This window comes from Molothrus ater, chromosome 8 (genome assembly GCF_012460135.2).
Source record: "Molothrus ater isolate BHLD 08-10-18 breed brown headed cowbird chromosome 8, BPBGC_Mater_1.1, whole genome shotgun sequence".
Taxonomy (NCBI): domain Eukaryota; kingdom Metazoa; phylum Chordata; class Aves; order Passeriformes; family Icteridae; genus Molothrus; species Molothrus ater.
Window position 1 is genome coordinate 3,462,712 of NC_050485.2, and position 11,315 is coordinate 3,474,026.

The 11,315-nt window shown below is 52.3% G+C and overlaps 1 protein-coding gene across 1 annotated transcript; it reads left to right on the forward strand.

The window, feature by feature from the left end:
* The first annotated feature begins 7,415 nt into the window (after positions 1-7,415).
* On the forward strand, positions 7,416-10,937 carry LOC118688161 (C-type lectin domain family 2 member D-like). Its single transcript, XM_036385579.2, has 6 exons — positions 7,416-7,524; positions 8,891-9,283; positions 9,484-9,582; positions 9,685-9,866; positions 10,067-10,167; positions 10,258-10,937. The coding sequence occupies exons 2-6, from the start codon at positions 8,962-8,964 to the stop codon at positions 10,373-10,375; spliced, it is 822 nt and encodes a 273-aa protein (XP_036241472.1). The 5' UTR covers positions 7,416-7,524; positions 8,891-8,961; the 3' UTR covers positions 10,376-10,937.
* Positions 10,938-11,315: the final 378 nt, after the last annotated feature.

An 11,315-nucleotide genomic window follows, 5' to 3' on the forward strand; every position in this document is an offset into this window, starting at 1 on the left:
TTTCAAAAGAAAAGACCCAGAAGGGGGAAGGGGGAAAGAGCTTTTCCATCCTTTTAGCTGGAGACTGGGATTTGCAGCCTGGAGGCTCAAGTTACTTAAAGGGCCAGGCTGGAGGGGACGGGGAGCATGGCTTCCCCCAGAAAGAAACGGGAAAGGGCTTGGGAGATCCATCTCTAAACCCCTCTGCCCAGCAACCATACAGTATTTTTATTAGTGCATGAACCTTCTGATTGCTGAGTTTAATTGTTTCCTAAAGACACCGCAGTAAGGGGTGGTGATGCAGCTCGGGGTCCTGGGAAGGCTTTGTGCTAAAAAGACTGGGGGAGTGGAAGAGGGGGGCACTTCACGTGTCATTCTGGAAGTGATCTGCATATTACAGTGGGATCAGAACCCCAGGACTTTGGTGTTTTGGCATTTTCAAGGGCATGTCTCCCAGTTCTGCATCACCACTGGGCTTTTGGGCCATTACTGTGATCAGAAAACCAGAGCAGATCCAGCTGAGAGAAACCTGGGAAAATTCCAGTTATAGGTTTTCCATTTGTGGTGTCTTCACTTGGTCTTCTGGTGGTCTTTATGGACAAATACCCCATATTTAACTTGAAAAATATCCTTCTCTTCAGTATTTTCATTTAGCTTTTATAGGCTCATAGAATGGTTTGAGGTGGAAGGGACCTTAAAGACCATTTTCTCTCAACCCCCTGGCATGGGAAGCCCATGGCCCAGAGCAGCTGTGGCTGCCCCTGGATCCCTGTCAGTGTCCAATGCCAGGCTGAGTGGGGCTTGGAGCAGCCTGGGACAGTGGAAAGTGTCCCTGCCCATGGCAGGGGGTTGGAGTTGGGTGATTTTTAAGGTTCCTTCCAACACAAACCACGTTATGGCTCTGGGGGATCTATGCTCTGCAGTGCAGTGTGAGAGCAAAGCACACTTCTCAGAGCATGAAAACTTCCTGCTGAACACAGGAAGCCTTAGTTTTTTATCCAGCAGGGGGGAAAAGGAAGAATTTCAGGGTGAGGTGGTTCTGGAGGGTCTAAGCCCTGAAGGTGAGGTCCCAGAATGTTTGCTGGCTGCAGCTCAATACAATACCTGGAGAGGAAAGGCAAACAGAAATAGCCTGTGAAAAAAAGCTGCTGATAGGGAAGCTTTGAAAGTGGAACTGAACTTTGGCAAGTTGGTTGTTTAGGTCTGGCTGCCAAGACTTTCCAGGATTAGGATGTGAAAAACTGTGAGAAAACCTGGTTTTTCTTTCTCCAAACCTGCTTCTTCCTTCTGTCACTGAGAGAATCTGTGAAAAAGAATAAAGCAGAAGAACCCAGAGGGAGTTAAAAGCTTTGTGAAGCATTCTTCTCAAATCCATTTGGGGTTGCCATGCTCTTGGAAAGGTGCTTTATGGAACTTTGGACACCTATGGGCAGATGGATGGTCCTAAAATCAGTGCTGCTGGAATTCTGGGTGCTCCTCCAGCCCCTCGTGTAGCACCCCAGGGAAATGTGAGCTCCCACTTCTGTCCAGGGAAGGGACCTGGCTGCAGGACCTGGTGTGGCAGCTCTGAAACCCAGGGGCAGAGCAGAGCAGGGGCAGGCAGGGTGCCCAGGTCACCGTGCCCAGGTCAGAGAGGCACACAGGGCCCTCACCACCCTGAGCTGTGACATCAGGCTGGACTTTGGCACAGCATGGCCAGGCTGCACTCGCCTGGATGGAAGCCACAGGGGCTGCTGCATCACAGCCTGCAAACCTCAATTTCCTTCTCTTCTAAATGACCTTCAGCTCCTAAAGCTTCCCCACCCCATCCCCAGCATCTTCTCCTGCATTGCCACCTCCCTTTTTGCCATTGCAGTGGCAGGGAAAGCCCTGACTCTACCAACAAGCTCCATCAATCCTTCCCTCTAAGAGAAAAACTGAAGGGGAGTGAGCAGTTCCCACATGATTGCACCGGTGGCACTCAAAAATCTCCAAAATCCCTGAACAGAGAGATTTCCTGGGGCTGTGTGGGTCAAAAGGCCCCGGGTGTGACCAATGAGCACCTGAGGGCCCTAATGAGCTTTAATGACCCTAATGAGCCTCAGCTGTGCTTTCCTTAGGAGATGATTTCTACTCCTGCAAAGCAGCCAGTCATCTGCCCTGTGAGCAAGGGGAAAATATGACTGGTGCTTGTGTGAGCTGGTTAAAAACCACACAATTTTAAGAAAAAAAATCAATTCTGCTCAGTTAATTTTGGGGTTTGAAAGGTTTGGAGCTATATAAATATATATTTACAGGCCTGGTTTTGGACCAGACATATATGTGTGTGTGTGTGTGTGTATATATATATATGTATATATATGTATGTATGTATTTTTAAGCCAGCCCACCTAAGCTGGTCTGTAAGGCAGCAATGCCCCCTTTCCCACCTGTATTTTTTTTAGGCAGTTGTTCAGCAATTTCCTATGCAAGCACACACACCTATGGACTTTGTGGAGGAAAACAGCCCACACTGGGGATGAGGCTGTGGTGAGATGGATAAAAAGAGCTACTCCCCCCAGCCCTGTGGAGAGGCTTGTGAGCCCCCCATTTGCAAGGAGCTGTCTGAGTGCTTTGTGTTTCATTGTCTGGAGGTTGCCAGGCTGCACTTTTCAGGACAGCCTCCCTTTTGTCCTCCTTTATTTTTCTCCTTCCCTCTGCCTGAAACAAGCTGTGGAAAAGCCCCTGGTCTGGCTGGCTCCCTACGAGCTCTTGCTTGCTAAAGAGATTGGGTCAGGGAAAGGGGGAAAGTCTGAGCACAACAAAGTGACAGGAGCTGGGTTTGCATCTCAATCTGAGGCATCTCAAAGCCTGATAAGCTGGAAAAAAGACTTGGCTGTGTTAATGCACAATTATATTTTTGAGAAATTTTTGGAAAATTTGGCTGGGATCAACCTGGGGATGTTGTCTGGCCCAGTTTCCTGAGCCCGGCTTTGGCATGGGGAATGGATGCCTGACCTCTTTGCAGAGAGCTGCTGCTGATAGAGATTTCTCAGTTTCTATAGTGAATTTATCGCAGTACTTTGCTACTATAAAGAAGTCTCCTCTTTCTACAGCTTCCCTCTATTACCTTTAAACCCAGCCCCAGCTGAGTTAGAATTTAACCACAGCCTTGACTCCTCCCTTCTTTTCTCTTTTCGAATCTGAAGAGGCCTCAGCTGCCTCCCTGTTTCCTTCCTCTCTCACCTTCCAGGTCCTGTTTCCCAGACCTTGTTCTTTCCATATAAAACCCCTGATAACCCGTTTCCCACTTAAGGCTTTGTTGGATCCTTGTCTTTCTGCCTTCTGTGGGTGAAGGTCTGGCTTTGAGGAGCACACCCGGCTCCCTCTGCTCCAGAAAGCAGCCTTGCACTTATCCCAATCTCCTGCTGCTGAGGGCTTCCTCAGGCTCCTGCTGAAATGAGAAATATCCAGGAACCTTTTCCTTTCTAGAGATTAGAATGGTTTCTGCAAGTCCTTGAGGTGTGACCATGATGGTTAAAACCCCACTGTGCAAATGAAGGTTTTCCCCTTCTTTCCCCACTCCATGCTCCGTCCTCTCCCTTACTTTGTCATCTCAGCAACTGCTAAGGAAACCTTTCTCGTCTTGTCAATTGGCAATGCAACTGCTCTTTAATTCAGTTTTAAATAGGATTTAAGTCAGGCTCTGTCCATGCTGTTGATTTGAATTTTGGATGAAGTTGTTGGTGCTCAGCAAGCTCTGTGCTGCTTTAAAGCCTTTCTCCAAGGCTCAAAGAATGACCCTGGCAGGGAGTGCAGGAGCGTTGTGCGCTCCTGGTTTAGAAATGGAGTGCATCAAAGCAGGTTCCTTGAAAAGCCATCTCGAGTCAGTGAAACCAAGGCACTGGAACTCCTTTGGGAAATGGTCCATTTAGGACAGAGCCACAGTGCCAGAAGCTGTTTGTCTGATGGTCAGGTCATGCTCTGGTCAGTGCAGGGCCAGCCCCTCAAGAAATGCATGAGCCAAATGCAGCAAGGAGAGGGAAAGACCCGAGCCGAGCTGAGAGAGCTGGAGAGATGAAATGCCACAGATGTGCCTGGAGCATGGCCCTCCCCAGCAGCTTTTCTTACAGTTCAGTGTTCAAAAGGCTGAAAGCTGATGCTCAGGACTTTGGGATCTGGCTTGGAACTGCAGAGGGGATGAGCTCCCTTACAGGAACTCAGGCAGGGCAGTGCCACAAGCCTGCAGCCAGATTGCTTCTCCTTCAGCTTTAATTCTATGGGGTTTTTTTTGTCATTGCTTGTATGTTTGTTTGTTTGTTTGGGTTTTTTGGGTTTTTTTTTTAAAGTATCCTTAGAGATGCTATAAGTGAAAGAAGAGAACGGAAATAGGCTGGAGCACCACTGCCACAGTAATTGATATTTTACACTTCCTCTTTTCCTTTTCAAAATATATGTATTTACCATGAACTTTTAAACTCCGTGGTTTGGGAGAAGCACTCTTTTTTCCCTCTCTTTGGAGGAGATATGCAAGTCCTGAGACCCTGGGCCAATGCTCCCTGCATTTTATTTATGTTTTTATAATTAAACAAGGGCTGATAAGATTGTCAAGGAAGATAAGACTCAGGAGCTCGCTGGGCAGCAGCCTCCAAACTCATTGCAAAGAGCAGTAGGGTGTGAAGGCTGCTTTCCAGTGTGAGATTAATCCATAATAACATGCTCAGTGACATCAAAGGCACTGCTTAGAAGCCACTTGTTATTTCCCGAGGTGCAGGAGCTGGAGGGTTTGACAGAGCCTGGGCAGAATGATGAAGAATATTCCTGTCAGATTTCTGCTTCTCTCCTTGTGCCAGCAAGGGAAACCCATCCTCGTTAAGGGTTTGTTCCTGTGTGACACCTGTGGAGTTTTCCCAGCCGGGTTTTCTCTCCTGACAGCTCAAGTCTGGCCTCTTCAAGAGCAGAGCTCGCTGTGCCCCCAGGGCTTTGCTGCTGGGAGCAGTGGGAGAGATCCTGGGACCACTGGGAGGGAACTGGGAGCACAGGGAATGCCAGAGGGAACTGGGAGGGAGAGTGGGAGCAGCGGGAGTGAGCGGGAAGGAGCCCTGGGAGGGATATCAGGAGCCCTGGGCAGGAACAGTGCTCCCAGTTCCTGCCCAGTGCTCTCCCCATCCCTGCTGGGGCTTGCCAGGAAGAGGGATACTGGCAGGGAACTGGGAGGGAGCTCCTCAGCACTCTGCAAGGGCAGCAGCCCCGGGGGGGACCAGTGAGGAGGGGGAAGTGCCCCCAGTCCCTCCCCAGAGCCCCCAGAATGGGGCATTACAAGGAGAAAAGGGATTGAAATGGAGGGGGAAAGCTTTTGTGTGATTGTGTTTGAACTGGGGGAATCCCCATTCACCTGTGATTTGAAGGGTCTCAACTGAAGGAAAACTCACCTTTTTCATGATTTTTAGTGCCTCTCTTGGTGGGCAATCACCATTTCCCATGATTTTCATGTTTAAATGGAAGGAGGAACCCTTTATGGTGCTGTTTGAGTTGGGGGAAAGAGCCCCATTTCCATCATCTTCAGGTTCAAACTGAGCCAACACGGCTGCCCCTGGTCTGAAAGGGCTTCCCTGGAGAGGAACCTCTTGGTGTGCCACTGTAAGAGTTCCATCGAGGGGCACCTCCATTTGAAGGGACCTTCACAGGTGAAAAAGATGTCCAAAAGCCCCCAGAATGGTCTTGGTTGAGGAAAATTGAAGTGGGAAGCTGCATTTCCCCTCATTTTAGGAGGCTAAATTGAGGCAAATCCTCTTCTGTGAGAATAACTGGGGCTGTGTGTGATTGGCACAGAGCAGGAGCAGCCTTGCCCTCAGCAGGTCACAGCCCTGGCCCACGAGGATGGGTCACAAAAGGGTCGGGAAAGGCCACAGGACCTCAGCTCAGATGAGGCTTTTGACAGAGCCCAGAGATCTCATCCTGGAACTCTGAAAACAGGAAAATCAGGAGACAGCCCTGGCTGAAGGCACAGCAACCCTGCTGGAACAAGAGAAGGGACTAAAGGCTGAGCAGGCAGCGCAGGGAACGGCTGCAGACAGCCTGTTCAAAGAGATGCATCTGCAGCTGGAGAGCAAAACAGAGAGATCCCAAAGTGACACCATGTCTTGTGGATAGTCACACAAAGATAGCTCAAAGTTCATGAAAAGCCAGCTATGAATAAGGTAATGGTGTCTTATGAGTAATGCCTGTTATCAAAATGATTGAATTCACATGATGGAACCGATCCCTCAGCAGTGACTGTCTCAGGAATTGGAGACAATATTCCTCCAGCATTGCTGTACCCACAACAATGGAAGACTGAACAGCTTCCAGTGGATAACAGCCATAATGTAGAACAACCACCCTCTCTCCTGTGCTATCTGTGGAAGATAGAACAGAAGAGATCACAGTGAATGATCCTGTCAGGCAGTGCAGCACTGACACCTGTGCAGTCTGTGAGAGGATCAAGGGCCCAACAAGCTGTAGCTTCTCCTATCCAAAAGCAGGTGCTTATCAGTGTTTCATCACAGCTGTTTCAGTGGGATCTGTCTTATCTCTAGAAGAAAAGAACTACATCTTGCAATGCAAACCAACATATTTAAACCAAATTAACTTAAAACTTGAAATTAATTGCAGTGGAATTCAATTTCAACTCAGTGGCATTAGAGGTACACTTAAGAGAATTTAAAGTTACATCTTTAATACTGAATAAAAATTGATCTTAATAAAACTGGAATAGAACATGAAATGGCATAAAGTGAAGACTTAATCTTGACCCTGTCTAAACTCAGCAATACTCAAACCTGACAGAAATCCACCTTGCCATAAATGATTAGTAAAAAAATTAACTCGATAGAGTAATAAAGGTAACATTACTCAGGAATGTTGCTAACCTTGCTTAATCTTACCAACACTAAAATCACATTCAAATAAACCAGAACTGAAGTAACAATCAATATCCTTAAAAGTTCTGGGTACTACAAAATGTACCTTATTCTGCTGCTATTAATACCAAAAGGCACTGAAAATGTGAACCAAGCGTGGCTGAAATAACAGCATGATGGATTTACTGGAGGGATTAGAAAAGTGTGGCAAATACGGTGACCCTATGTAACTTAACATCGAGAAAAACTCATGGCAGCCACAAATTGTATGGAACCATAAATTTCCTCTGACCTTTTAAAGTGCAATTTTACCGAAAGAAACAACAATGTAGAATTTGGCAGACTGTCCAACAAACCGGGAGCTTCTCGAGATTGTATTTAGTGTAACAGAACGTGGTAAATGTTGGCAGCATTTCTGTTCCACGAAAGAGACGTTTGTGGGCGGGTGGGGGACGGCGGGGGCGGGGGCGAGGCTCGCGGCCGCTGATTGGTCAGATCGGCCAAAATCCCTCCCACACGGAGTCGCCATAAAATTGAACGGCACCAGCCACGCCCATCACTGCTGCTGGAACCGGAGCGGCGGCCGCAGACAGCGCCGGGCAAGAGGCTGGCGGAGCTTGGAGGCGGCTTCCACACTGCCGCGACTCGTGGTCGGTTTTGTCCCAGCTCGGGGCCAGGGGTTCTGGTGAGTTCCGTGTGCTGGATTCCTCTGTTCACAGGCAGGGAGCTCCGAGGCGCCGGGGCAGGAAATGCGGGGCACAATGGTGAGCAGCCCGGGGCTGCTGCTTCTTGCCCCTCGGCAGGGGCGGGCTCCGAGCCGCAGCTGCCCCGGGCCAGCAGCAGCCGGCAGCTCCCGTTCCAGGGGCGAGGGCGCTACGAGCCGAGGCGGGCAGGCAGCGTTGCACACACCCGGGCGCCCGTCCGGTGACAGGGGCTCGGCATGAATGCTGTGGGCTGGGCACACCCACGGAAGTGACGGAGCGGGGCCACGCTGATGGTGGGCGGGGCGCGCAACCCGCCGGCCCCAGCGGGGCGGGGCGGGGCGGGGCGGGGCGGGGCGAGCGGCGGTGAGGGTGCGAGGGTGCTGGCCCCGGACACCGACCCTGGCCCAGCCCAGCCCGAGAGTCCCTGCCACCATTCCCTGCACCATTACCCGGCCCCACGGCGGCTCCGGCTCCGCGGGCAGGCGGCTCCAGGAGTTCAGAGTGGGCAAAATGGGAGCGAGGGAGAGGAGGCAGCTGGTGCCAGTGGGTGAAATGGCTTGGCTGGAGCTGGCAGGGAGAGGAGGAGGGAGAAAGTGGTGCAAAGTAAAGGGGAGAGAAAGAGCGACAAGGCTGGAGCGTGGAAGGCGGCGGAGATAGCTAATGGGCAGGCGAGCATTTTGCTTTCCAGCTCTGTGGGAGGAAAGGAAGAACTGACAAATCCGTGCAGGAAAAGAGGAGAGAAACAGATGATGATGGATATCATCGATAGTAGAGATTCATTTTATCTGCCTGAACTGTAAAGGCCCTGCGGGGGGCAGGGCCGTCACAGCTCCTGTCCCGAAAAACTCGCAATAAAAAAAAGGAACCCATGCCGGTGAACCGCAGCCCTTGGGGAAGCTGCTTGTGGGGTCTCCCCTGCAGCGGGCCGCGACCCTCCGCTCTCCCCCCGCGGTGCACGGACGGCCCCTCGCTGCTTTCCCGCACGCTGAATGCTCAAAACGGCCAAAAGCGGCCCCCACACCGACACCGGCTCTAAACTACGGTGGCAGCGGCCGTGCCCGCTGTGTCTGCCTGGGACGGAGCGGCTGCGGCGAGCGGAGCGTTCGGGTCATTCCCCAGCGGGGGCGGCACCCGGAGCCCGGCGAGGCGGCGGCTGCGGAGCTCGGAGGCGGCTCCGGCCCGGCCGCGACCCGCGGTCGGTGCTGCCCCAGCTCCCGGAGGCTGCGCTTGTCTCCGCAGCTGCTGCCGCACCTCTGGGCAGCGGGGACAGCGCAGCCACAGCTGGCACCGCCCTCCTGAGCCCCCAGGGCCGGCACCAGCAGTGACCTCTCACCGTGTCCCTTTCAGGGTGCCATCAGCGCGGCTGTGAAGCTGTTCCCGAGGCCGAGCTCCCAAAGGATCTGCCAGCAGCACTCCTGATGGGTCGGGAGCAAGGTGCTGTTTATTCCAGGCAGAGAGATGCCGGCTGTGAGCAGGAGGACAATGAACTCTGCTCCATTCGTGCAGTTGCGAATGAGCCCCAGCATCCCCAGCAAGGACCAGCAGCCGCGGATCCACACCTGCCTGGGGCCCAAGAAGCCTCTTGGCATCAGCAGGGGGATGCCACTTGTGAGCGTGCAGTGAGTGCAGATGTGGAGAATGGATTCTGCACCAGTGATGGGAGTGTGAGGGAGCCCCTGGCTCCCCAGGGCACATCAGCAACCAAGAATGAACACAAAAGGAGCCTCAGAAGATTCCTGGGTGAGTGCAGAGCCACCCCTGTGGTCTCTAGGGGTGACACAGCTGTGTCCCTGGCTGTGGCCAGGCTCTTGGCTCTCTGGCTGCCAGCTGAGTGAGGCCCACACTGGCTCAGGGCTCTCTGCTCTGCTCCCTGGCCATGGGCTGAGCAGATTGCAGGCCCGGCTCTGCTTCTGGCAGCCAGCAGCTCTTTCCTGCTGCAGGTGAATGGATCAAGGGCCATCCCGTGGCCACGGCGGTGCTGATTCTGCTGCTCCTGGTGCTGGTGCTGGCTTTGGGGGTGGCCGTGGCTGTGCTGGCAGGTAAGGGAGGGGCAGCAGTCTGGGCCCAGCCCCTCGGGGCAGAGCGGGCTCCCTGCTCCCTGCACAGGGCAATCCTCAGAGCTTCTCCTCTTCCCCCTGCAGCACCACAGGTTCCAGTCACACCTGCGACTCCGCTGTCACTTCTGGGCTGTCCCCATGGCTGGGTTGGGTACAATGGGGTCTGCTACTACTTCTCAAGGGATTACAGCACCTGGGAGCAAGGTCAGGAACGGTGCTCCGAGCTCGGGGCCTCCCTGGCCATTGCCAAGGATGAGGAGGCCATGGTGAGTGAGGGGCTGCGGGCGGTGTGGGGTGGCTGAGGGCAGCCTGGGGGTGCTCCTGGGCCGGGCTCGGTGCTCGTAGGGCCGGGGCTGCAGCCCTGGGCCGGGGCCTTGCAGGGAAGGAGCCCCGGCGTGCGGGGGGAGCCCCGGGCCCGTGTCCCCCCGAGGGGCCAGGGCAGCTCCCACTCCTCTCTCCTGGGCAGGATTTGCTCTTCCGCCTCCGCGGGAACGTCGATTACTGGCTCGGGCTGCGCAGACGGGGCGAGCGCCTGCACTGGGGGGACGGCAGCAGCTACAGCTCCCGGTGAGTGCCGGGGAGCCGGGCAGGGCCTGGGGGCACAGGGGCACAAGGGCTGCCCCTGACAGCCAGCGCTGCCTCTGCTCCTCCCTGCAGGGTTCCTGTCCTCGGCAATTCCCTGTGCGTGTACCTGGCCGACGGGAAAAGGTTCAGGAGTGACAACTGCTCCAATGAGCGGCCGTATCTCTGCAGCAAGGCCCCAGCTCCCCTGTAACAGGGGCTGCAGAAAGGAGCTTCTCCACACTGGGCAGTGCCAGCTTCACCTCTGGGCCCAGCACAGCGCTGTCCTTCCTCAGCTGCAGCCTGTGCCTTGCCCTTCCTCTCAGGGTCACCTCAGTGCCTCTTCATGCCCAGTGCCAACGCTGGGCTGGGGCTGCAAAGGAAAAGTCTCTGCAATCCATCCTGCCATTGGTGCTGCCTGCAGTGAGTGCGTTGCCCTCATTATATGCAGGAAACAGGGCTCAGTATTTGCACTTTCTATAATAATTTATTATGGGTTAAAATCCCACCCTGGGATGCTTGTCTGCTTGCTCCGGGTTAATTTAAACTATGTTTTCTATATACTGTTACATATTACATCTACATGCATATTTATATGAGCTTTTAAGAATCCTAACACAAATTTGAATTTACGTGCTCTTTTGCTTTTTTTAACTTTTGTCTTGCCTTCAGGCCATTTTTTACCTTAAACACTATATTGCGTGGTTTCTTGTGATTCTTTCTTTTTGTATTTTCACTCCCTGAAAATGAGGGTCAATAAAGTCTTTTTTCCCCCATGCTTGTTTCTGTTTTCTTGTCTTTCTGATAAGCTAGTCCTTGAATGTGGGAAATCAGTTAATTATTTGACACCATTTTCTGAGTTAGTTACGTGAAACAATCATTCCAACATTACACAGTCTCTATTATGCTATGGTCTAACATAGTATCTATTTCATCAAATCTATAGGGTGCATACATAAACTGACAGATTATACTACATCTAAAGCAGTAATTGCAATTTGTACTGTATCAGGATTTTTGACATCAATAATAACTTGCAAAACAAAAGTGAGCACATAAATGCAGAAGCCAATACCTATATTTGTTATTTATAATGTTCTACAACAAGCTCAAATGGGAAATCCAAATCACCCTGGTCACCTGGAAATCATCAC

Bases quoted from the DNA above. Each gene is read 5' to 3' on its own strand.
- LOC118688161 (XM_036385579.2), top strand. From the start codon at position 8,962: ATGGGTCGGGAGCAAGGTGCTGTTTATTCCAGGCAGAGAGATGCCGGC. The intron at 9,284-9,483 runs GTGAGTGCAGAG...TTCCTGCTGCAG, and splicing joins GAGCCTCAGAAGATTCCTGG to GTGAATGGATCAAGGGCCAT. The intron at 9,583-9,684 runs GTAAGGGAGGGG...TTCCCCCTGCAG, and splicing joins GGCCGTGGCTGTGCTGGCAG to CACCACAGGTTCCAGTCACA.